The following is a 26,949-nucleotide window of genomic DNA, read 5'->3' as shown; positions in this document are numbered from 1 at the left end:
TACTTTGAGAACATCATGTTCTCAAACACTCTGTGCAGATGGCAGACAATGCAGGTTTAGGCCATCACTTAGCAAGGTCAGTCAAAATCAAAGGGAAAGGATAGGGCTATGTATGAGGTGCCTGTGGGTATGGGGGTATGTACATGTGTTCTTGCTTGCTATGTGCCTCAAGTACATTTTTTTTAATTTTCCAAATAAGAGCCTGTAAAGAAAGAGGCTGATTTCGACTATATCTTGTTAAAGAAAGCTTATAGAAAACTTTTAACTTACTATTTTCATGTCAACAGTCTGGACTGCATGATTTTACTAGTAATTAATAAAAAATATATACCATGCTTAATTTTCATCCATGGGAAGCTGAACTACTCTCTTTCCTGTGTGGGCAAACTTTGAAATGAAAAGAATGAGTATGTCTACAAAAGATATGTCTTCAGTGCTCTTCAGTGCTCTGGCATTTCTCAAGAAAAGATGTGGTAATTTTGGTCTATCCTTTAGATAACGTGACCTTGATAGATTGCACAAATTAATTGTAGTTAAAGAGTACAATAAGAAATGAGATGCTAAGTTTATTGCTGGAGAAATAAAACTAGTTTACCATTATGTTATTGACTAATGGGTCACAGACTTGACACTTAAAACAAGCTGCCACTTTTTTAATCAGTCTGTAAGGACAGTTATGCTGTAAGGACAGTTATGCTGATGATCCTAACTAGATGACTGTACAATACAAACAGGCCATTCATCACAGTGAATTAGAAGCTATTTTCCAGCAAGCAAAAATACAAACACACAGGTTAGCATACATCTCTCAGAGGAGATAAATACTTATTCCAAGTTTTCTGAAACTTGATAAAATGTACAGGATGAAATCCAGGCCAGTATGCCACTCTGATATTGGTGATGTACCTCAAGGAAATATTTTTTTGACTAGTATTTTCTCATAAGCAAATATAGGCCAGATTGTATCATATTACACATGGTATAGCTTTGAGTTATTTTTCATTTTTAACAGCTGTCTGTTTTCTTCATCTGTCTTTAAGTCATGCCACAGGAACATCTGCTGGTTCTTTTCTTTCTTACTATTGACTTCAGTTTTGCATTTTTATAGTGTGGTTTTATTTCCTTGTGAGGGTCAGCTTTCTTGTTCAAAGAGGAGCAAGGGAAGACAACATGCTAAGTGTTACAGCTATGCTGGATTTGGCCCCTGTTTGCACAGGTAACCTGGGAGTCAATAGCTCTTCCCTGTGCTGTCCCTCTTACCCTTGTCACAATGACCTGCAGCTGGGCTGAAAATCTTTTTGTCCCCTATGCTTAAAAGCTCTTTTGGTCCCTGTGGTGAGATGGACATGGAATAGCCTCTCCCTATATTGTGACTTTGCAATACAACCTCTGTGTTTTGAAAATTTGGACTGTCAGGTTTATCCCTCAGGATGCACCAATGACCCACTGTGTGGTAGCAAATTTTACTTAGAATCCCACCAGCCAGTCAAATGTGCAAATCTGATGTGAATCTCATGAGAGGCAGCTGGAGAGATATCTTGAATTCTGTGAGGTATTCTATGATTGGTACGATTTTTTTCTATACCCTTCCTCTTTCTTGCTGTTCTGAATGGGGAAAAAAAGATTAAAATTTGAATACTCTTGGGGTGGTGTGTGTGTATCTGTGTGTCTGTGTGTGTGTGTTTTGAAGGAAATAAACACAGAAGTGGGGAGAAATAAGTGAGCAGAGCATAATAACAGCAGCTCAGTTTTTAGTCCCAACAGACTTAACTAGCAGAAGGGGAAAGGAAGATCTGGGGCTGGCTGCCAGAGAAGCATTGCTGAGTGTAAACACTACAAGGCATCTCTGAATGCTGTTATCGTAGGGAGCCTGAAAGTATTTATGATTTGAGACTCTGCAGTCAGTCTTACAAGCAAGGAGTGTTTATCCCGGATTTTCAGTACAGAGAAAGCTACAGCCAAGCTGACCAGAAAGACTGGAATTTCATCTATCTCTCCCCTCCCCCTCTCTGCTTTCTCTCTGTCGCCCACTCACTGGATTTCTTTCTCTGCCAGCCTTTTAAACCAGAGATTCCCAGGTCAGTGACTTACATTTTTCCTGTTATTCTAGTGTGCTCTCATGTTCAGCCTCCTGCAGAAACACTGCTACCTGTAAGTATCAGACTCAAGTTTGTTGTACACCAAATACTGTTGTGTTTGTGGTTGTAATAGTGCTTGCAGAGTTCAGTTTGCTGCTGAATGTTGCAGCCAAGCAGTCAGACAGTAATTTTTGTACTCGAGATGGATGAAAACTCCGTTCTACCTTTGAGGAAAGAAGGCACTAGTTCTTGCCAGTTGTTTAGTAAAAGTTAACTTGAAAGTCAAGGATTCCAAGCAACTTACTTTATCCTAATGTTCAAGTTGATATAGATTTCTCAACTATGTTGGCTTTTTTCCATCAAATCTAATAAAACTTTGTGGCTTTATCTTTTATAAAAGCTTGGCAGCACTAAGCAAGATTTCTTTGCTTGGAATTGTCTTACTAATAAGACACACTAGAAGAAATACAATAAAAAAGTATTGAAAAATACAATGAAAACTTTTCATATTATTTAGTCTTTATATAGGATATATTTCATTTAACTGAGATAACTTGTTTTTTAAATGCATGTTTTAAATTGTATGCTTACTTTGCAGTAGAGATCTGTCTGCATTTTCACAATTTCATGTACATTCAGACAACTGACTTGGTTCATCTGAATGAGGCAGATGTTCACTAGTTGTATGGATGAACACTTACGTGTGTTCCTTAAGATATATGTGCTTGCATGGTTTTTACATTTCCTGCTGGTTTCTATGTATTTATCTAGAACCAAACTCTAAAACAAACTCTCTGTTCTAGAGGTTAGTTACTGTCACTCTGTGTTGTGCTGAGACATTCCAACAAATTCTGTGGATAATTATCCACAGTTTCTTCAGTTATTGAAAGGGGATTTTTCCACTTATATTTTTGCTAGTTAGAGAATTCTGCTAGTTGTCATCTCAGCTAACTCGGCACTGCACTTTACCTTAGACAAAATGCATCTCTATTGACGTGTCCAGGGTGTCACTGGGAGACACTGGCACTGTAAACTACCAGTTGTTTTTGCAGTAGAACACTACACACACCTGTAGAAGTTGCCCCAGCTCTTTTTTCTTACACAGGTGTTATTGCTGTGTGTCTGCCAGCATTTTCTTCTCGATTCTTCCTTTGTGGTTTGTGGAGTTTTTTTGCATGGAACGTGGACTGCATGCAGATCATTTTAACCTAGATAATGAGGCAGTTTGGATCTGGGAACATTTAGATTTTGAACATATGTTCCAGAATAGATTTTAATCTTAAATTAAAATACCTCCTGTCTGTTCATTCTTATGTTCATTTTTTTTCTGCAGTCCTTGAAGTAGTCTTGATAATATTAGTGTATGATAAGTGTTCTTGATCATATATGTCTATGATAACACTACAGTCCAAGAGGACTTGATCTATTCATGGGGAAAAGAAACTATCATTATCTCCATCAGACTGTGAATTTACAGATGGCAACAAAATAGCACATGCTACTAAACTAACGATGCATTAAAAATGCAATCCACTTGCCTGTACCTGTTTGAGCATAAAGAGGGAGTGAGTGCATCATTTGTCATCAATACTTTAACTTTGCTTCTCTCACTTTTTGAGATTATGTGGCATTCATAATCTCAGATTATGGACACAGATTGGTTTATCTCATAGTAATGGCTGTGTGGGCTACAGTTACTGTAGCTAGGGTGTCCATATAACATTTCATGCTTTAACAACTCACAGAACATGTCTTGGGTTGATTCAGATGCCTTTTGTGCAGTTGGGAAAAAAACCCTGAACCTGGGAGTCAGTTGCTCCTGAATTTTCCCAAACTACATTTGGGAAGGTGCTAAACATTCCCTGATAAAGTGCATAATTTCTTTCTCTAGTTGCTACCATTATGAAGTCCTGTAAAAGTATTGAAAGATCTCTAGTAGCTGGTTGTGAAGTTAAACTATAGCTGGATTGCATTTGATGTTTTGAAAAATGTTATCTAAAACCATTATGTGACTGTATGAGCTGATTTAATACCCACAATCCTTTCATTGCCCTGGGCTGAATTTTAATTGCTGTAATAATATTCGTCTTGTTTCCTAGAAATCCTGGAAGGCTGTCACTTGTTTTCTTTAAACCCATTCTAAAAAAAAAAATCCTATTTTCTTTCTGTTTCTTGTAAACTTTTTCTGATATTCATTAAAACAAATCAGTGCAACTCCCAGCCCACAACAATTGTTCTCCATTATCCCCTCCAACTTTGAAAAAGAAGAGGGCAATTTTTGATCCAGCTGTTCAGTGGAATATCCCAGGTAACCAGAGATTTTGTCACACACAGACAAACCCTCAAAGTCTCATCCAAATCCCAGTGTAGACTTTGGGTGTCATAGAGACTTGGCTCAAGTTCACTAGTGATTACAGATTCTTTATTCAGCTGAGAGTTAGTGGTGCCGTTTCTGAGTTTATTTTCTTTTTTTTTTTTTTTTTTTTGGGTGCTGGTAGATAGCCATCTAAGTAATTTGGATTAGTTTTTTACTTACATCAAATTAGCTCTCCTCAAAATCAGACTTACCAGTTGTATTTGGTGAGAATGCTAATGTTTGTAATTAACCATTGCATCATTTCTCACATATGCACCAGAAACCCTGAGGGAAAATCAGTTCTTCTGGCATTTGAAGGAAATTTTTAACAAACCACATCTAAAGTCCACGGAAACCATCCCCTACATTGTCCCAAGTTTGGTATGTCACTGCATTAACTCTACAGTCATATTCACTGCCTCTTCACAGGCCCCTTCTGCCTCAGCCTTCCCACCCTGGGCTCATCTGCAGAGCAGGGGAGGAGTTTGCCAGCAGAGTAGCTCCTTAGAGTTCCCCTTGCCTAGTGTCCCTTGTACAATGCCTTGGACACATCTACAGAACGTATTTTCCAGGCTTCCAAATCTCAGTGTCGGCTTGGCTAACCTACCCATAATTATGGGAAAGGTGGTCTCTTTACTTGTTAACACAGTTTTTTATACCAGTAGGGTTTTATATTGGATGCTATGGGAATTATGGGAGAGTTGGCAGGGTATAATGCAGTGTTTTCCAAAACTACACCAGGTAATTAATGTAGGTCCTGGCAATCAGTTGGCTCTGTCATTTCTGCTTAGAGTTACCACACGATTTAGGGTGAAAAACTGTAACTGCTCCCACCTCTTGCTCCAATAACAGCCAACTTTTATGGCAAGTACAGCTTCAAAGTTACATCAGGCAACTCAGGCCTTGGTTAGTTGCTTTTTTAAATATCTCTAAGAGGACTCCATAAAACCTATTCCACTGTCCATAATCACATTGTCTTTTTTTTTTTTCTTTTCTAATATCTGATGTGAATTTCCTGTGTTGCTGTTTTTGTGGATTGCACCTTGTCCCTTCACTGTGCACCTCCAGGCTCTCTGCACTTTCTTGTTAGAAGTCTAAAACAAGCAATAAGCCCTCTCTTCTTCAGGCTGAACAAATCCAACTGTCTCAGCCTCTCCTCATAAATCATGTGCTCCATCTGAGGAATAACAACTAATATATGATATATCACTGAACTGACATGACTGGTTTACTTCTGGGACCAAAGCTGGTAGTTTTGTACTCACACAGTGCACTTGGAGTTATTTTAGTTGTTTTGCCATATAGACAGAAAGTGGATAAGGAAACAGCTTAGTTTCACAATACTGATTCTCCTAGTGTGTTGCTCATGAACACCATTATTTCTTTAAGCCACTCAGTACATCTGAAATATTGTGGTGCATTTAGATTTTGTAGTGCCTTAGTTGTACGTCCATTCTGGGTACGCAGATGACATGCCAAGGAATAGCAGGGATGAATCAGGCTCAGCTGTGACATTAGGGGCAGAGAAGTAAAAACAAATGTAAGGAAGTTCAAAGTAGCCACAAAATATGGCAATGGCATCACCAGCAGTTGTATAGCTGCTGGGAAGCAGCTCACTGTTACTGTTGATCAGAGTAAGTACTATGTAGCACACACATGACTTTGCTGAAGCAATGACTTTCTTCATACCGTGTGAAGATGCTAATATGATGGCATTCACACCAAAACCTTCTCATTTTTATTGCCATTTTGTGCTGAAAAGGTCTCTTGCCGTTTCATTTTTCTAACATTAGATAAGTGATTGATGAAGAGAGGTTATGCTTCCTAAGATCTTCACTTGGCCACCTAAGGAGACAGCGCTCAGCAGACAAGTAGGGGCCAGTGGCTGGAACATATGGGGCAAAACCATGTACAATGGAGCTGTGCCTGCAAGTAAAAGTAGTCAAAGCAAGACAGTGACAACATAACCAAATTTGTTTCATAGAATGCCTCACACAACAAATATGAACTTGGTCAAAATGCTCCTGGCTCCCCTTTGAGACTTTTTGCTCTTTGTTTGATGCAGGGTAGGAAAAGGCAACAAAGAAACTACTGCCTGTGCCTGAGGTTTTTAGTTGTACTCTGTCCTGGGTTTTATGGGGCAGGCACCAGTAACAGAGCAACCTGGGCTGTAGCAGAGTTGAGGTGCAGAAGTGTCTGTGTGAATGACTCTGCCAGTGCTTGTTGGAGAGAGGCAGCTGCCTTCCCTTGTTTTAAGCATGTATGTAGTGTGTAAAGAGAACAATATCCTTCCTGACCAGTGCTGTTTGTGAAATGATGATTAGGCTGTCTCTGAACTATAACGTGGTTTTACAGGAGCTATTCAGGTGGGAGTGGAGAAAGTCAAAACTCTCCAGGCTTTTATTTTACCTTTTCTCCTGAGGTGCCCTCTGCCCTCTGAATTAAGGCTTTTTGCACCATAAATCAATGCCCCAGCCTGCCATTATGCAGCACAGAGTTACTGGCACTGTCATGAGCAGTAAACCACCAGGTCTATGGCTCAGAATCATTCACTGCCTCTTAGCACTTTGCCAGGTCCTAGCCAGAATCTAAAATTCCTAATTATTTTCATCTTATCTGAGCCCCTCTAGGGCTTAAGAAAATGCGTCTTCTCTGAAAGTAGCTCAGACTTATGCATTGATTCTTCATCAGGTAGGGGCTGGTGTCAAAAGATTTAAAATCCTTTGCAGTCCTTGTGGCAGGATCTTCCTCAGAACAACTTTGTGACACATATGTCAGAGTGGTTATTTCACTTTCCTCAGCCCTATCTTCACTTTGTTCAGTGTAGGAAGTAAAAAAAGGACACAGCAATACAGAAGGTATTAATTCAGAACCTCTCTCCCTGCTTTGCAGCTGGTACTTTAAGGAAATGCATTATATTTGATAAATGCTAGAAATCCATGCACTACGTGATAAATGCCAGTCAGATATTCAGGTTAAAAGGGTGCACTTGCTGCAAAGCATACTTTCACAGTTGGAGTCTCAAGTGTAATATGTTTTTCTCCCCCTTTTTCCTAGCTGTTCTTTATAGAATTGCAGACTGTGTTTCAAAACCGTGAATTTTAGAAAGTGGAGTGCTGTCTCAGGAAGTGCTATGGATACCCAACCTCAAAGAAAGAAACAAAATTTAGAAAGTGTTTTGGGTATATTTCCATAACTAGATTTTAGTGAAACCTGTCTGTGTAAATAAACTTCTTTAAAATTATTTGAGATTTCGATTTGTTAATGAAACACTTTAAAACATTTTCTACCAAGAATTTCCTTTTCCTCTGGTTGTTAGAATTCTACATTTTCCCTCAGATTTTCTTCAGACTGATATGGCTGCAATATTTTAAAACAAAACGGGAACATAAATTGCTAGAAAACCAGAGTTAAGATTGGTGTCCCAAACTTAAATATATATATAATTTATTTGTATGTTAGTCAGTCTTGAATGTGTGGTGAAGTGATCTGTCTTGTCTTACTTTAGGAAATGAAAAATTTTAAATGATTTCTGAGCTGCTGGTTGGTTTCCAGTGAAATTTAAAGCTGGGTGGATGTGTCCATTCAATTATAGGCTGTTCAGAAGGTCATTCTGCTGGAAACAGTGGAGTCAAACCTGTGAACAACAACGAAAAAAATAAAGACATACAAGGATCTGGGTTTTAATTCACTTTCAGGAAAGATCACTGTTGGAGGTAAAGTTGTGGCAAATAAGAAGTCAGCACATTAACATAACAAAAATTCCCTGCACAAAACCAAAAATAACATCATTATAACACCAAACGAAAATGGACAATTCACACAAAATTTACCCCTTGACCCTTCACTACAATTACAACAAAAATTCCCCATGATCATTTCATTCTCCAGCAATGTTCAGGACTTGTTTTGGCCATTACCTCTCTCAGTTACTATCCTTATCTCAAAATCCTCACGATCCTAGTCATGGCACCAAGACTGTGGTGGGTTAATCTCGTCTGGATGCCAGGTACCAAGCTGCTCTATCACTCCCCAGCCAGACAGAGGAGAGAGAATAAGATGGAAAACAACTCATAGGTTGAGATAAGGCAGTTTACTAAAGCAAAAGTTCGCACACACACAAGTGAAGAGGAAAATAACAGGGTTTATTTTCTGCTTCTCATCAGCAAGAGATATCCAGCCACTTCCCGGGAAGCAGGGCTTCAGAACATGGAGCGGTTTCTCAGCAGGCAGACATCATGAACAACAAATGCCCTTCCATTCTTTCTTTTTTCCTTAGCTTTTATATCTGAGCTGACATCATATGACTAACCTTTGGTTAGTTGGGGTCAGCTGGCCTGGTTGTGTCCCCTCCCAGGATCTTTCCCTCCCCTAGGGGGGGATGTTACAGAGCTGATGCTGTGCCAGTGCTGCTCAGCAGTCACCAAAACACTGATGTGTTATCAACACCTTTCTAGCCACCAAAGCAAAGCACAGCACTGTGAGGGCAGCTGTGGGGAAATGAACTCCATCTCAACCAGGCCTAATATGGGTAAAATTAAGCTGCTGCTTTAAATGAACTGCAACTGTAAGAAATGGTGGAAGGTTTTTGTGTGTGTCTTTGTAGGGTTTTTTTAATCCCAATAGTTACTCGATTCCTTATAGCAATTTTCTTTCTTTTATTTTTTTCAGGATTAACAAACCTTAAAAGGACTCTGAGAACACATTCATCATTTTGTCAGGCTTGACCAATGAATTTTATAAAATTCCAAGGATATTTTGAAAGGGTCCTGCCCAAATTTCAGTCAAGGAGTGACTCTTAATAGAAAACATGTCATATGTTTTTACCTGCAACTAATATTTTGGTGCTTCATTATATGGCAAAAGTCTGCTTGTGGAGAAAGAAGACTCCTTTTGTTAAGAAATTTTTTTCACTGGTGGAAAAGGCTGGCATCCCCTTATAATATGAAGTCCTTTGAGAAAAGCTGGTTATTTCTGCTGCTGCCTGTCATGCTAAGAGTGGTGTGTTCCTCCTTTATCAGTGTGAACCGTGGGGTGAAAGTGATGAAGGGACAGTCTGTCTTCCTGTTAGAAGATGACCTCAAGTTTTCCATCCCCAGAGAGAAGGATGTCTGCAAAGTTGAAGTTGTGATTAATGAGCCAATAACGCAGAGAGTTGGAAAACTGACTCCACAGGTATTTGGGCTCCATTGTGCTGCTTTGAGTGTTCATGTGGTAGAAACTAGAAAGAGCTACCTTACTGGTTTTTTTTTCTTTTGGGTAGTGACTAAAAGGTATGAAACTGGATGATCTGTGAGATTTAGCCTTTTGCTTAAGCAGACAGCTGGCAGAGAACTGCAACACGGAAATCCAAAAACTGAGCTCAGTAATATGAGTGAACGGAAGTGAGTTTGGTCAGAGTCTCCTTTCACAAGCAAAGAATGAGTATTTCAAAACTTTTGGTTAGGAGATATTCTTGAGCCTCTGAGCTGCTTGCTTTTCAATCATGAGGGTAATGAGTGCCCCTTGGGTAATGCATACCCCACCAGAGCATTTTGCATTTTAGTCACGAAGCCACTACTTAGGGAGCAATTAAGAAAAAAATAATCACATACAATAAGCACATTGTGTACACCATTGTTTGCTCTGCTCTGCAACATCCAAATTGCTAGCAGATGGCAAATACATTAAACTCCCCCGTTTTCTGTTCAAATGTCAAGCCTGTAGGAATAATGAGATGTATTTCACGTATCACCGTTCTGCTACTCATCTGCTTTACAAATTGCCTCACCTGAGTCATAGCAGGAAGGATTATAAAGTAATTGACGTGAAGAGGTAATGGGATAGATAGAAGATGAATGGTTTTAATAAACCATAGGAAAACAGGTTTTGTCTTTTTGAAAAATTTTGTTTATTGTACAGCATACACTTTTGTGTATTTATATATGTATATAGTTTTAAACATCCTTTCCAAGTTTTTGGCAGTTTCTGCGAAGGTAGGTGCAGGAGTACCAGTTTCAATAGATTTTTCACAATTTTTTTCTTGGTCATCACTGTTGCTTTTGTAGACCACTGACAAGTATTTCAGCTGAATCAGCACTGCTAAGGAGCATAGGCAGGGAAAACAGGAGGTGATGCAATGAGCAAGACAATGTTTGATCTTCTCTAGAGATTGGCCCCAAGAAATGTAGTGCATCTGCTGAAACTTCCCCAGGGCTTGTTCTCTGCCAGAACAGGGACTTTGACCATGGTACCCCACCTCTACTTCCCCAGTATAGGTTGGCTCTTGATTCATATAAACATAGACTCATTAAGGTTGGAAAAGACTTTGAATATCATTGAGTCCAATCATTAACCCAGCACTTCCATGTTCACTACTAAACCATGTCCACTACTAAACCTTGTCCACTACTAAACCATGTCCCTAAGCATCATATCTACACAAGTTTGGAACACTTCCAGGGATGGTGATTCCATCACTTCCCTGGGCAGCCTGTTCCAATACCTGACCACCCCTTCAGTGAAGAAATTTTTCCTAATATCCAATCTAAAAAAGAGGAAGAAAAAGAGGAGAAAAAGAAAGACACATGTCAAACCTCTGGCAAACCTCTTCTGTAAGCAATGTGACTGAGGAAGTGACTTTGCTTTCAGTTTCCACCTCAGCTTCTATGTGCAGTAGGACTCAGGTATTTTGAAACAACCTCTTTGTCCTGTGTAACCCAACATGTTTCAAGCACATAGTTAGAGGTACTTCTCAAGAAGTCCCAGGAGATGTGTATTCCCCATACCTTGTTTTCCAAAATACCTGTGGTCCTTGAGTTCCCCACTCTCAGCTCCACCTCTGTTGAGTACCTGTCCTTTCATGGCTCTGATGTGTGCCCAGGCAGTCGAGCGTGGCTTTTGGAGGCTGCAGGTATAACTCATCTAGAGGGAAGGGCTCTGCTGGGCAGGTGGCCCTATGGTACCAGGCTGCAGAGAGCTGTGGTTGCTTCTGCTGCCTGAGCTTTCACTGGTCCCAAACAAAGGTACTGGAGTCTGGATTTCCTGGTGCCACTCATGCTCTTTCTACAGGAGATTCTGCAGCTAGAAAATGTCTCTGTTATGATCTGGTTTACTGTCAGTACAGTGAGTAATGTTCTAGGAATGTATGACAATTTAATTATCAATTGTAATTGAAAGGCAGTTGAAGTGGAAAAAACCAAAACTAAACAGTAATTAGGAAAAGATTTAGATCTCCTTCGTCTTACCCAGCAAATTTATAGCCAATTAGAGTTGCCTGTTCATATAAAAGGAAAACATATCAGGAAACATAAAACAGATGTTTCTTTTTGCAAAGCAGATTGTGTCTTAATACACATATAAACTGACTGTCAGTCAGTGGTAGCAGATCTTTATGGAAAGGTCCTTCATTTTCCATCCCCTTGTCATAAATTAAGATGTGGAACTAGTGATGTCTTAAAAATAGAGAAATTAATTCTTTGATATGATGGGACCTGATGTAGTCTCTCTCCATGATATTTGAAAAGTTATAGCAGTCAGGGCAAGTCCCAGTTTCCAGACTGGAAGAACGGAAACATTTTACATCTTTAAAAAGTGTAGATCCTCCTTGCGGTCTACTGACCTGTCAGCCATCAGCCTCCCCTCTGTGCCTGCGAAGATCATGGAACACATCCTCCTGGAAGAGCTATGGTAAGAGACATGGAGGACAGGGAGGTGATTTGGGACAGCCAGCATGGCTTCACCAAGGGCAAGTCCTGCCTGACCAACCCAGTGACCTTCTGTGATGGAGTGACTGCAGCAGTGGACAAGGGAAGGGCTACAGATGTCATTTATCTGGACTTCTGTAAAGCCTTTGACGCAGTCCTCCACAACATCCTTCTGTCACCAAAACCCTACTGACTTTGAGGGCTCATCGGTCTCATCTTCAGGATACAACATTAAGCTTCTAAAGCTGTAATATGAGTGGGTTTTGTGTATAATACACTTTCTTTTTTTCCCTGAAGGTAACACACCACATAACTACTTCTTAATTTTATTTTCCATTTTTGTAGAATGTCACTTAAGACTATTTAATTAATTGCTTAACTGTCATGTTCCTTTATGTTAGTTTGTAGCAAGAAAGAAAAGACATTAAGGAAGAAAAATACATATTTGTTGTTTTTGTTTGGAAAACAGCAAAGCACATCTTTCTGTGGCATTTGAAAATAATATACAACAGAACAGTCACAACATAGTCAGAATGTTCATCATATGAGAGTAATTTTGTTTTTCACAAACTGTTTTTGTTCTTCCTTTCTAAGCAGTCTTAACAAATGAAACCAATCATACTTTCAGTAACACTGTGTATTACGGATTATTTCAAGAGGTTAATACATGTGTATGTGTCTGAAAATCAAACCCATTACTTAAAAAAAAAAAAAGGCTTTGTATAGTACATGCCTTGATGAAAATTAAAAGCAGGCAATACATTTAAAAATTGCTAGGGATATAGAACAATTATCACATAGCTTGAGCATCTGAGAATAATTTCAGTAGAAGTGGACCCTTCCAGTAATAATAAAAGCTGATAAATTCCAATCAGTTTTCCACTATGACAACTAATTTAGGAATTAGAGTATGACTTTATTTTTACACTGAAAATAAGAGCATTCAAAGATTTTCTCCATGAGCTCCACTTCCAATCAGCATTTTAGAATCTCACTAAAATCCCCCAGCCATTCCACCATCCTCCAAAGTGTTTGGGGAAATTAAGGTAATTCAAGCAAGGCACTTCATTTTCATGATTCTTTTGTCATATTTTAAGAAATAACTGTCAGTAAGAAATGACCTCATTAAAAAAAAAAAAAGTAGCATGTCATTCAGCCATATATGTATATTAATACTTATTTGTTATGGCCTCATTAGGTCTATTAGTGAATATTAGTGAATATTAGTGAACAGATTTTGCTTTACTCCATGGAAGTCCATGTAACTATTTGTGAATATTGCCCATAAAAATGCAACCAAAGCTACATTTAGATTCACAGTGAGACAAGAAATGCCGTGATTAGCTTTTAGCTTCCTGCTGACAAGAATATGCCTTGTCTCTCTGTAGATATGAAACATGAGTATCCTCCATCCTCCACGGACTGTGTAGGGTTTCTCTGTTATCAAAGAGATAACACAGACATAGTCTTATCAATACTAGGAGCTTTCATCTGATGTTTCTATAAAGAAACACCACAGGATGGGAATTGTAATTTGCCAGACTTGAAATTTGCAGTATGTGAGGACATGAACATTGTATGCCCCAGAATCCAAATCCGTTTTGTAAAGAATAGGTGTGTCGGAACTCTGCAAAGCAATCTTTTTTTTTTGTGTCAGGCACTTTTCCAAATTGCCTTGCTTTCACAAGTCGACCAACCATTAAATAAATCAATCTTCCTGAAACAAGTGTCTGGCTTAGATGGTTAAACTGTGGCCAGACAGCCTCACAGATTTTGCCTGTATCAGAAATGTCACAAGAATTAGTCTATTTTGATTTATCTGTTGGAGACAATGCAGAAATCTGCTTGCTTTTGTGCTGTGGGATTGCAGTGACTTTGGGATGGGGTTGGTATGGCACAGAGATGACATCTGATCTAGTAAAGAGCTACTGGTACAAAGTCAGTATCACAAAAACATGGAACAGATCTCAGTTGGCAAAATTTCTAACAGAGAAGTTTCTCTGGGTCATGCTTTTGTAGTCCAGTGGTAGTGACCATAAATTAAGATTTACTATATAATCAAGCTACCTCTATAAGCAACTTTAGAAGCTAATAAATCTCACATTACAATGCAGGATCTGCTGATTTTTCAGCACCACTGCAGTTGTATGTACCACTGGATACCACCTGCATCCTTAACTCCACAGGCTGCAGTGGTCAAGAAGTATGAGCTCAAACTATTTGTTGCACAGGGGAGGGACTTGACAGCCTGAAACAATCACCTGTGGCCATTCCCCTTCTAATTGTGGAGTGCTAGCAGCCCCACTTAAAGTGGTTGCTCTGACTCTCACTGGAAGATTACAGAACAGGTGAATACCTATTCATAGAAATGAAATATATATTAAAATTCCCTTAGTCTGATGCATTACTGACATTCAGAGAGAAGTGGAACAGATGCTGTGAAGTTAATATCCTTGACAGTGTTGTACTAGTCTATTCTTTCTCCTTCATAGGTTTTTGACTGTCACTTCCTTCCTAATGAAGTCAAATACACCCACAATGGCTGTCCAATTTTAGATGAAGACATGGTCATGCTTAGGCTGTACAGGTAAGCAGCGGTGGGATATCACACTTCACTGTTACCAGGAGCCCAGATGACCTCAGGAAGAGCAAACAGTCCATTTTTTCACAGCAGAAGCATGTTCTGCTGTACATGTTGTAACTACTTCGCTTCCGTAGCTGCATCATTAGTCAACAAGTGACCATCTGTTTACAGAAACATTTCTCACCATGTATTGCAGATACACTTGTGTAATGTGCATTATGTATTGCTTGCTTATGACAGAAACTCAGTGATTTTTCATTATGCTATTGAGAGTGACAACAGTGCTTTCAGATTTCTGTATATTCTCTGCTGTTCTGCTGATAGGGACAGACACTTGTATATACACAGAGAGTAACCTCTTCCTTCCCATAGTCACCCTGCTTACAAGAATGGGGAGTCATGTAGCAGGGTCTGGACCATGGCAGTCTGGGATTTGAGGGCAAAAGAGAGAAAGGGGTTCAAGTAATTCAGTTTAGAAGATAAGGACAGTGCCCAGTTCACAAAACAAAAGAAGATGGGATGGAGCATAACTAATTTTCTTCTGTCACTTGCAGGTTTACAGAAGTGGAAACATTTGTAGAAACATTCACCCTTCACGTGCAGTTACTTGAGCCAGACTGTAACATCATAAAAATGCGCTCCCATGCCCTGGAGGTCCCCGAGTACTATGGTCTGTCCAGGGTGATTGACAAGAACATTCTCACTTTTGATTATGACAGGAAGATAAATCTGGATTGCACCATTTCCATAATCTCTTCAGAAACCCACCTGCCTGCACATGGCCAGCTCACCACCGGGAAAGTGCAGCAAGAGCAGATTCATGGAGATCAGCCACAGAGCTTATTCCCTGGCACTAGTACGATGTGCTTCAGTTGTTTGCATTAGCATGTTCAAAGAGACCCAGCAGATTAAGTCTGCAGTAGTGGGTTGTTTCAGACATGCTGGGTAAGAGTGGGTCATGTGAAGTTTAATGAACAGCTTGAGCTATCATGGACATGAAAGGGATGTGAAATTTTTGTGGGATGCAATGCAGATCACAGATCTGGGTCAATAATTCCCTGATTGGAGTCTTTTTCTGGCTCCTAGACACATGGACCAATGTGACCACCTTGCGAGACCCAAGACTCAATAGAAACAGTATAAGGAGTTGTTTGAGGCATCAACTAACCAAGAGACCAAAGGATGATGAGGCTGGAAGATGTCAGTTGAAAACAAAATCCTGTAGGAAAAGTTAAGTCAGGAAAGGAGCCCTAATTCTCATCCCACTGACTTTCTATCAGAGTTAGTTTAGTTGTATAGACAGGTTCCCCTTGTCATTTTTCGCTCCAGTAACTGTTTCATTATTGCTTCTGTTGGCTTACAGAGCACAGCCTGGGCCAGCAGTGCAGAAACGGGAGCTGCATGCTGGGACTAGGAGCCATTCACAACAAAAAAATAAGCTGTGAAGAATTTCTGAGGATGGGGATTCGGTATCGACACCTTGACCCTCCCTCACCTGACACTGATTATATTCCTGTGAGGCTGGATCTCACAGACAGCAGAAGCAAAACTCTGCACAAGGTAGATTTTTATGCAAGATTACAATGTCTGATTGTCTTCCCATTTAAAAAAAAAAAAAAAAAAATTCATTGGTCCTTCTCACATTTGAAGAGAGATAGGGAGCCTTAAACTTTGTTCAGCTCCTAGAATGCTGCCAGCTGAGAAAATGAAAGGCATTATGTCCATGCCTCTATGCTTTGGCCATTATGTCTACAGAGAAACATCTCTGGTTGATTACTGTCAGACATAAGTAGTTTATCCTGAAAGATAAATTAATTCTGGCATAATTCCACATTTTTTATACAGCATGATCTTCAATGACTTTGAAATATACAGTAATTAACAAGCTAAGAGTTGTGTGAACATATTCAGTTAATAATAATTAATGGCTTGTGTATGCTTCTGTCAGATAAAGTTATTCATTAAACTCCCATCAAATTAAGTAAGTTGTTTCAGCCCCAAATTAAGGACACAAGTAAGACTAGTGAACCTGGAAGTCATATTTATGACATCTCAATACTTACTTTAGGTATTTTGCAATTAAAAGGTTTCAATTCTTTTTTTTCAAAATAATTATTGCATTAATGTGTACACCAATTCACTCCGTGAAGCTAGCAGAAAATGAATTTACTTTGTTTGCTAGACTTTGCCTTTTCAGTTGTCTCATTTTTTCCTGTTATAGACTGAGTATGCGTGGCTCCCTGTTCACATTAAAGGTGCTGTTCCCAACCAAATACCCAAAGCTGCCCCAATGGCAAAGTTCATCCTCGAAGTAGACCAATTTATTTTAACCCCCATTTCAACCACAACCATTGATGCTGAAGACAATGAAACTCCAAAGTCCCTGCTTGTATTCAACATTACCAAGCCACCTCCTCAGGGCTTCATCACTCACCTGTCTGACCACACAAAACCTGTTGGCTCCTTCACCTGGAGAGATCTCAGTGACATGCTCATTGCTTATCAGCCTCCAAATAACAGCCACACAGAGAGGAGGAATTATGAGGTAACAGTGGAATGTATGAACATTTGCTGTTTTAATCTCTGAAAGATTCAGTGAGCTGTAAATAAATGCATTTGTATGTAATGGATATTTTTCAGAAAAAAAAAGTTTCTGTAACTATATACAGTGCAGGAGCAGAGGTAAAATCTTTTACCATTTTCCCCTATGACTCATCACTTTAACTATCTAAAAAAATTAGATATTTATTACTGACTACTTAAGAATTTCTTTGCACTGAAATATTTTTAGCCACTCTGACTGAGAATATCTAAACAGGATGTTTATTTTATTTTATTTTACTTTTTTATAACGGGAATAGTGAAATAACAGTACTTGTAGATCCACTCAAGAGCCTTTGGAAAAATCAGTGGTGCCTTTTCCACACAGCTTTTATCCCTACATGACAGTACTCATCCCTGTGACTTCTGTAGAGGTGACATATTTAAAGTCATGAAAGATGGACCAGCTAAAGGTCAGGAGTGCCATTTGGTCTTACAGCCTACCTGCTGTGGCAATGGTGGCATACAGATAACAAAAAGGGACTCCCAGCAGTTCCTGGGAGTCCCAGTTCCTTCTGGGAGCGATAAAAGCATGTCATTAACACAGAGAACATGATGCAAATGATGAGATCAAGCTGCTGTCTGCAGCTTGTGGAGTAAGTTATAAAATAACTGTCTGGTAAGATAGTTAAGGAATTACCTGATCTAAACAAAATGGTTGGTACTAAAGTAATGAAACTGAAGAAAGAAAAGTCAGAGTAAGGTAAGCTGAGGACTTTTTTCACCTTGGCTGTCATAGGAACCTCCTATCTTTCTGTTTCCTTGGTGTGAGGATCAGACATCCTTCTGAACCATCTGCTCCTTAAGTGCCTTGTCTCTGTCCTGTTTTGAGCATAGTTTGAGTGCAGGTTCAAATATTTGACAGTCCCAGAGTTTGACAACTTAGGACTGTTTTTTTTTTTGTAATTATATTTTTTCTATGCCACTCCATATATTTTCTTTCATATTTGCTTTTGGTGCTATATGTCTTACAAGAGCAGGAAATGCCCCCACCCACTTTCATTATTGCTAATAAAAAAAAAAGTGTTATATTAATTGCTGAGTTAATTGTACCGCAAACAACAATGAAAATGCTTATCTTTCCCATTCATTTCCACACGCTGCAAACTAAATTCCTCGGAATTCACTGTGAAGAGCACAGAAGAGAGATAGTCTTCTAGTGCAGAATTTCAATGGCTTTTTTTAGAAGTTAAATCAAGTTTTGTTTATCAACATATTATCAGAAGCCTGTAAGATCTCTCAGAATAGAATGCACTATATGTGTTTTGAGGCACATTTGGTTTTCAGGGCCTTTATTTTTCAATAAACACTTCATCTGTTTTCACAACAGGTGGAGTTTGAGATTCATGACTTCTACTTTGAAAGGAGTTTACCAGTCACTGTCCATCTTTCTATCAGAACAACAGATACAAATGCCCCTCGGGTTTCATGGAATACAGGTGAGATCTCTCTTGTTCAGTTTATTTTGCTACAGAATTTATAACATTTTTTCACAGACATTTGACAAATCTCTAAAATTCAGATTTACACCTGGAGTTTAAGGATCATTAAACTGAAGGGGCATAAATCTGTTTTTTCCCTTTATCCATTTTGGAGGGAACATGTTATAACAACTTGAAAAAGATCTAAGATTTTAACTGGAATATAGAATAAAGAAAAATGGGAAAATCAGGATTTCTTTATACAGCATTTTCTTTAAGAACGAACTGTACATAAAAATGCTTAAATAGTAAGGACAAATGTACGATGAAATAGAAATAGTAGAGTAGCATGTGGAAAAGACCAAGGCTTGTTGGTGTTTAAAGTGGAAGTGTGCAAAAATGAACAACTGGGAAAAGAGGGCATAATATACCACCAGCCATTTAAAGCCTGGAAACCTTACAGGGTTAAGCCTAATTCAAACAGATTTATGATGCCTGCACTGTGAAGGGGAGAGGGTGTCCTGTTAGAGAGTGAAATGTACATTGATATTTAATCATCAAAAGACAAAAGTGTATCATCAAATGAGTCTTGAAGTTAATGTTGGAGAAAGTGCAGATTCCTCACCATAGAAAGGGAAGGAGCTGAGAGGAAGGCACCTCATGTCTTCCAGAGAAACCCACCTGAAATGACTGTCAGAATAGAACGCAGGAATGTTGTTCTCCGTCATGAAGATCAATATATATTTTTAAATGCAGACTCACGAAAGAAGCTGAGTGCCCAGTTTCAGACATTGTGAGATTTCAAGTGCAACACTCCTGTCTGTGCAAATGTCCAGAAATGTGACTTGCTAGTTTATCAGATAATTGGAACCAGATGTTGAGGAAACTTTCCTGTCTGATCGTTCAGATGGCCTCCTCTGTGGACCACATTTGCACCACCCAAGACTTTCACTGCTGTGACCAAAGCCCCTTCACAGCAGGCAGCTCCAGTGAGCCGATGGGTGCCCCTCTTGACTCCCTACACACACCACATTCACATTATCAGACTAGTTACTGGCTCGAACCCGGGTTTTCCATAGCAGAGTCCCAGATATCTGGTTCCTTTATGTCATTCAACTTGGTGCAACAACACAAAACCAGCTCAAGCTGAGTGTCTGTACGGAGGGTCCCTGAACAAAGGAATCTCTGGGCTTTTATACCCTCACAGTCTGTGTACTTGTCCCAGTGGTGATATTTCTTCTCAGGGGAATCCTTCAGTGCTTCTATGTGACCAGCCACTCCCTGTGCCCTTTGTTAGACAAAAGGTCTGTACCCATTCATGGCTCCTTTGCCTGGGGCTCCACCCATTTCCCCCCATTCAGGGCACAATGTGCAGTTTGCACACCAAGCCACCCACATTATGTGTATTGTGCAGCACCAGAATAGACTATTCATCTGAAAAAGGTGCCTTAAAGACAGTTAACTAAGGCAAGTATGTCAGAAGCTGTTATCAGGCTTTTAGCTAGCCTTAAAATCATAGCATCATGGAATCATCAAGGCTGGAAAAGACCTCCAAGATTATCAAGTCCAGCCTTCATCCAAAAATCACCAAGCCCACTAAATCATATAGCCATGTGCCATGTCTAGTTGTTTTTTGAACACTTCCGGGGATAGTGATTCCACCACTTCCCTGGAGAACCTGTTCTGATGTTTAACCACTCTTTCAATGAAGAAATTTTTCCTGATTTCCAACCCGAACACGGAATGCCTGTCGCAGGTAGGTGTGTACATGGAATTAAACATTCTGGTTTTTTTCCCTGTTTGTAAATGCCTGTAGAAGGGCTAGATGCTGACAACCTTGAATGTCACAGGTGCTTTGGTGATGTAATGCTCTGCTCTTTGCAGGCCTCAACCTCCTAGAGGGCCAGTCACGACCCATCACATGGCAACACTTCCAAATTGTAGACAATGACGACATCCAAAATGTTCACTTGGTCACTGTCGATGGCTTACAGCATGGGCGGCTCTCAGTGAGAGGTATGTCATTTCAACTCCAAAGACTGGGAACTTATCCTCTATGATAATGCAATAGCTCTACTCCCTCTGCTGACCGCCTTCCCCTGCTACAACCATGCTGGGCATGGGGATTAAAAAAGGAACATTAAAACATTTGGCATTTAAACCTTCACTTTCCTAATATATATTTACATTCCAAAGCTGAAATTTTAAAGAAATCAGCTATGCTTTCATTGAGAAGCATGATGGGTGAAATGCAGTCACTGCATTTTCATTTCTAAGATTTTTGCTTGCAAAATGCTAAAGAATGCCAGGTGATTTTGATTTATTGGAGAATACAGACAACATTTGGGTATGGTTGTTACTTACTGGCAGCTTTAAGGTTTATTTCCAAAAATGACAATTAAATTAGACTTCTAATTCATTAGCCTTCTGCCTTATCAATACTGCTAGTTTTGCTCTGCAGCCCATGAGATGGCACAGTGCTTGGGAGAATGGTTATGTAACAAAAGGCACTCTGCTCTTCACAAGGTGGGAACATCCTGCCACTGTCAGTGCTGGGTTTTTTTGATAGTTAGACACATTCATGTAAAATGCATAATCTAGAGACATAAGTCAAGTATTTAAAGAAAAGGGGAAGTTGATATTTGGAATTTAGTGGAAATAGAAACTACTCAGAAGTACATTTTATCTCAGGAAACTAATGCCAAGGAGTTAATTGTCTGAAAGATCATCCTCCTGTAAAACTACAGACACAAACTGTGTGGTGTCAGCAGTGCTGAGCAGGCTCAGCCCCAGAGGTGGTGTCACAGAGGGACTGTGCAGCCAGCCAGGGGCTGAAGGGTGGCTGCAGGCAGTAGAGCAGTAGACCAGCTGTGCCTGCAGGGCCAATCTCCTGGTGGCAGTCCCATACTTGCATGCTCAGTCGTTTCTCAGACTCCCGTGCATCAGTCAGGGCTGGATATCTCTTCTCCTTGTTCTCTTTTATATGTCTGCATAGGTACGTGCAGAGGAAACCATCAACACAATTTTTGGCAATTGTCTTCTTTTTTTATTTGTCTGGCAAGCACCAAATGATGTTCAAATCTTAAAGGAAAGCTTGGGTTTTTCTCTTGGAAGTCCTGGTGAGATCATACCTTTCAGCACCAGATTGCAGTTCTTGAAACCTTTAACTTGCCTGAATACTTGTCTGTATGCATAAAACATCTAGAGAAGCAGAGGTATAAAATTGTTTTATTATAGACAGTAAAAAGCCTCAATATACCAAAAAATCTACAAATTTTTTACTTGCAATGAAATGCTGAATTTAATTATAAAGCATATTCTGTTTGATGCTTAAAATACGCATAAAATGTTCTGATAAGAAAGTAGAGGTTGAAATTAGAGTGGGAACAGTCACAGTTAAAAATCCTTGATGTCTCCATCCAAGTTATCTTTAGTGCATTTGGAGGACTTTTTCTGCATTTTTATTAACTAGTCCAATTTCTACAAACTTGCTTCTGACAGGTGAAGTTACATTTGATTTTTCTAGTTGGAAATGCAGTGGTTTTTCTCTCCCCTAATAATATTCATATTGGTAGAAGGATTCTCTTCTGGGCTGAACCACACATTTTTGATGCATTTTCTTCCACTGTTTTGACAGGAGGGAAAGGATTCCTGTTCACAGTCTCTGACATTCAGGCTGGAGTTGTCCACTACCATCATGATGACAGCGATTCTACTAAGGACTTTGTGGTATTTAGAATTTTTGATGGCCCCCACAGTATTCGCCACAAACTTCCAATCAATATCCTCCCTAAAGATGACAGCCCTCCATTTCTGATCAGCAATATGGTTATTGAAGTTCATGAGGGACAGAGCATCCTGATTCAGGGCTCCATGCTTCATGCTTCTGACATGGATTCCAGTGATGATTACATACTATTCAATATTACCAAGCCATCACAGGCTGGAGAAATCATGAAGAAACCAGGACCAAACATGATAGGTAATGAAACACATCCATAACAGCATGCTTTTCTTTGTCCCCTCCTTTTTTATTTACATTAAAAGTTACAATCAGACAGATGACGATAATAATGCTAAACGAGGAGAAAGCTCTCCCTCCATGCAACTGAACTCAGAAATTCCTGTGCTAGACTGCAGAAGCTGCTACTCCTGCAAATTCTCTTCTGACTTCTGAACAAGGCTTTAGGCCTGTTGGCTGTGTTGCTTCATTTGTTGAGTCATCTCTAAGTGACATAGAAAAGAAGCTGATGATCTTCAAAGAATGTGGAAGATAATGAGAGAACATTTCAAGGGACTCGCCCTAGTTATGTTTAAAAAGAGGACATTATGCTTCACCAGTCACTTGCACAGCTAATGGATAATTTTAATGTACTACTAAAATCATGCACTGTTCAATAGAAGATATATTCTTCAATTCTACAGGGTATTCTGTCAACAGTTTTCTTCAGAGGGATCTATTTAATGGAATAATTTATTATCATCATTTGGGAGGAGAAGTATTCGAAGATTCCCTTGAGTTTGTGCTGTGTGACAGCCATGATCCTCCCAATCTCTCAGAGCCACAGGTATGAAACTGAAGCATCTTTGGCAGTCTGCTGCATTTTTCCTTCAAATGATGATCTGATGATCTTACATGTTCTGACAGGCTTTCAAATTGAACTGGTATAGATATTTTCAATTTGCCATCACCACGGTCATCACCGCAAACACTGTTCTCCAGAGCTATTTCTTGTTCTTGCTTTCCTTGGGGTAATTCTTTGCCTGGCGACAGAGAGACAAGTCCATTGCAAAGACTTTTTCCTACACTGCAGAGTGAAATGTTGAAAGCAAATTGTATTTGGAGACAGTAGAAACAAATTAAACACACCTCTTGAAGTCAAATGAGAATAACTATTTATTTCACCCAAGAGTCAAACATACTGAATTCAACTTTGCATTTAATTTAGAGGGAAACCACTAAGATTCATAAGCTTTGCATTAAACTCTTGTATACTTCATTACTCATGTGTTCGTGATATGGTATGATGGCCGCATCCTATATCTCATATTCCAGTGATCCACTTACTTCTGTGTACATGTTTGTAAACAGCTACTTGGACATTCTCTTATTGAGAGGAATGGCTAGTGATTTTACTGTCTTCCCAATTTCAGGTGTTGATGGTGCATGTTATTCCTGTGGATGATCAGCTACCCAGAGAAGCCCCAGATGTGACCCGTCACCTGGTTGTTAAGGAGACTGAGATTGCTTACCTAACTAAGAAACATCTCCACTTCATAGATGTGGAAGAGCAAGACAGGGAGCTCACATACACCATAACCACTTCCCCATTTTTCTCTTGCACCCATAGGTAGGTGCAACCTGATATAACTTTCAGGTGGGCCAGGGCAATGACCCATGTAAGAGGAGCAGCCTCAGTGGCAGTAACATGCTAGTGCCTCAGGTTCCTAATTTTTTGCTGAAAGGGCAGGCGACAATAGCTGGTTGCAACTCTCTTGTTGATGATTAAGGGTAAGCTAGAGCTTAAAACAACAGAGTAATACATAGTGTAATAAAAAAACCCAATGCATAGTTTAGCAAGAAATAAGAAGCAGGAAAGCATCTGAAATATTTTCTTTGTTGGATATTCCTTTTACACTGTTGTGGGATCCTGTACAGCCTCAAGCACAAGTCACAGCACCACTTCTAACTGTTAGAATGAGGCTGACCTGTGCCTGCCCCAGACTAAGATGAGATGCTACAGCTTTTTCAAGAATGTGTGTTATTACCATGGCATTGTGAAGGACTCCTGGTCCTGGACTAGGAAGCTGTGGAGCAGAATGCAGGTAGAACAGGTTCTGGGGGCAATTAGGGGTATGGGATGAATAGGTGTAGTAGCAGTTTATGTCACTGATGCTGCAATTTCATTGCAGCATTGGCAACAATTTGCTAAATGAAAAGTTTTAAATCCAGACATTGCATGGTTTAAGCTGAAGATCAACGCTTTCAATTTTGACCTCAAGCAACAGAGGATCAGTACATAGCTGGAGGAGAAGGACATTTAGGCTCTTCCCCTAGTCAGTCAAATAGCCATATAGTAATCCAGTTTGCTGGACACTCCTGTTGGAAAGCCACGTTACTGGAATCTAGTTCATTTCAGAGTTTATAAGATGTAAGAAAACCAAAAATTATTTATTTTTCTACTTAAAGATAAATGAAGGTGTGCAAGCAACAAGAATATGATGGACTAGACTTTCAGGTGGTGTAAATGGTATCTGGGATGTGTAGAGACACACTTGTAGCAATCCCAGAGCTTGCTCATAAAGTATGAGATGATTTTTCATAACCATCCTGAAAAATACTTCCTGTGCTCAGTTTTCTGTGATAATGTTTAAATGAATAACAAGGATAGAAGAAAGAAAAATGGTTTTCCTTTCAATGCAGGAGTGGGAAAGTAATTTGAAATTCAAGATTGAGCTAAGTGACTGTTTTTTTCTGTTCTTTGGTATTGCTGGCCAGTATGTGACATACATATTTTTGTGTAGCTACTCAGATGCTGGGAAGCTGGTAATGGTGGACACTCTCCCCAGATTGGTCAAGGATCCTGCTGCTCTTGCACTGCAGTCATTTACTCAGGTTTGTTATGTTATCTGGTATCATAAGCAGTTCTAAACAACGTAAAAAAGTTACAAGTGTTCAGCTTTTTTTTGACAGGAAAACAAGAGGTGGAAAATAAGCACTATTGCTTAAGAAGCTCAAAACTTTGTTATTTCAATACCAGCTTTCAAAACAAATTTCTATCATGCTTCAGTCTTTCAATATGTAAACACAACTCTCCTAAAACCAATAGGGTTGCAGTTGCTTAAGGCTGAATTTGGCTTCGTCTGATTTAAGAGGAGGGAAAAAACCCACAAAATTTGGAAATGAGACCTTGAACAATTTCCTGCTGCTTCTCAGTGTCTCCACCAATAGATGTGGCACAGTATAGCCGGCTGGAAGAGGTGCTTTTCAGGATTTTGTTGTTCAGTTTTCATGCTTTTGTAGTTTGACAAACAAGTATTACTAAAGTGCCCTGTTTTATATCCTGCTGTGTGGCTACAGTTGCATAATGGTGATCACTGCAGTACCATATCGAGAGCTCTGACCTTACAAACCCTTAACTGTGTGCCTAATATGGGTGTCTGGATGCAAGATTTTGATAACTATTGTAGCCTCTTTCACTAGCCTGCCCTCACTGAGGGACACAGGACATGCAGTTGCTATTCACACTGGTGAGGGCAAATTCAGCTGCTGGGGGAGATGTTAGCTTTTATGAATTGTTTATTTTAAAGTCACAGTTAGAAAAGGTCCCGGGACCAGTGCTTTTAAAGGGCTTCATCAAGAGGGTAAGGTTATCACCTCTGCTATCACTTATAAACCGTGTCTATATCTTTCGCTATAGGTCAAGTATTTGAACATGTAGTCACCTAATTTGTAGCTAAAGATGCATTTAATCAAGGTATTGCTGGTAGCAAAATAGTGCAAAATTTCAGGACTTAATTTTGACAGTTGGAGTAACATCCAATCAGGGGATTAGAAAGGTTCTTAATGTCATGAATTATGGATATTCCCATTATCTACCCTTACATGCACTCCTCTTCTCTTTGCAGCATGCTGTGAACTATATGAAAGTTGCCTACATGCCACCACTGCAGGACATCGGTCCTGAACCTCAGCAAGTCCAGTTTATTTTTTCCATCAGCAATCAGCATGGAGGTACTTTGTATGGGATCTGCTTCAATATTACAATTCTTCCCGTGGACGATCAAGCTCCAGAGGTAGGGTGGTGGTGAAAGGGACTGGGTGAAGGACTTGGGAATTGCTTCATGTTGAAACAGAAATGTAGAGAGATATCCTAATTTGACTGAGATAAAAAATAAATCTTCCATGGGATCAGGTTTTCAGTGTCTTGCACATGGCTTGCATTGGGATGGAAGTGGGAGGTGAAGTCTGATGAGTGTGCAGTGTGATATTTTGTGCTAAATAAACTGTGGACTACCTTTGGCATCTGTGTATCTGGTCAAAAACACAAATGTCACATCCTGCTTAGCAAAACTGCTTATTGCCTATGGAGGCCAGGAGCCTCCATGAACGGGATGAGAATTGGGATACTCGTATCATGGCCCACTAAGGGTAACCTCCTATGTTTTTCTAACACAGTAGAAAAGAGTATTTGGCATTTTGGTTTTTAAAGTGGCACACATC

General features: G+C 39.6%; 1 protein-coding gene across 3 annotated transcripts in view; it reads left to right on the top strand.

Annotated features, from left to right (window-relative positions):
• The first annotated feature begins 2,057 nt into the window (after positions 1–2,057).
• Positions 2,058–26,949, top strand: part of FREM1 (FRAS1 related extracellular matrix 1) — a 67,352-nt gene continuing 42,460 nt past the window's right edge. For all 3 annotated transcript variants that reach the window (XR_003526328.1, XM_027635288.1, XM_027635287.1), the window contains exons 1-13: positions 2,058–2,151; positions 9,106–9,609; positions 14,612–14,706; positions 15,258–15,559; positions 16,067–16,263; positions 16,925–17,248; positions 18,635–18,743; positions 20,610–20,741; positions 22,363–22,707; positions 23,151–23,293; positions 23,880–24,076; positions 25,251–25,341; positions 26,355–26,522. Coding sequence is in view for 2 of the 3 variants with exons in the window: in XM_027635288.1 (XP_027491089.1) it covers positions 9,379–9,609; positions 14,612–14,706; positions 15,258–15,559; positions 16,067–16,263; positions 16,925–17,248; positions 18,635–18,743; positions 20,610–20,741; positions 22,363–22,707; positions 23,151–23,293; positions 23,880–24,076; positions 25,251–25,341; positions 26,355–26,522 (2,334 nt within the window). In the remaining variant the exon portion in view is untranslated. The remainder of the gene's footprint in view (positions 2,152–9,105; positions 9,610–14,611; positions 14,707–15,257; positions 15,560–16,066; positions 16,264–16,924; positions 17,249–18,634; positions 18,744–20,609; positions 20,742–22,362; positions 22,708–23,150; positions 23,294–23,879; positions 24,077–25,250; positions 25,342–26,354; positions 26,523–26,949) is intronic.

The sequence above is a fragment of the Corapipo altera genome, unplaced genomic scaffold, assembly GCF_003945725.1.
Source record: "Corapipo altera isolate COAL_440 unplaced genomic scaffold, ASM394572v1 61411, whole genome shotgun sequence".
NCBI lineage: Eukaryota > Metazoa > Chordata > Aves > Passeriformes > Pipridae > Corapipo > Corapipo altera.
The sequence above is the reverse complement of the archived record's forward strand: the minus strand, read 5'-3'. Positions and strand labels throughout refer to the sequence as shown.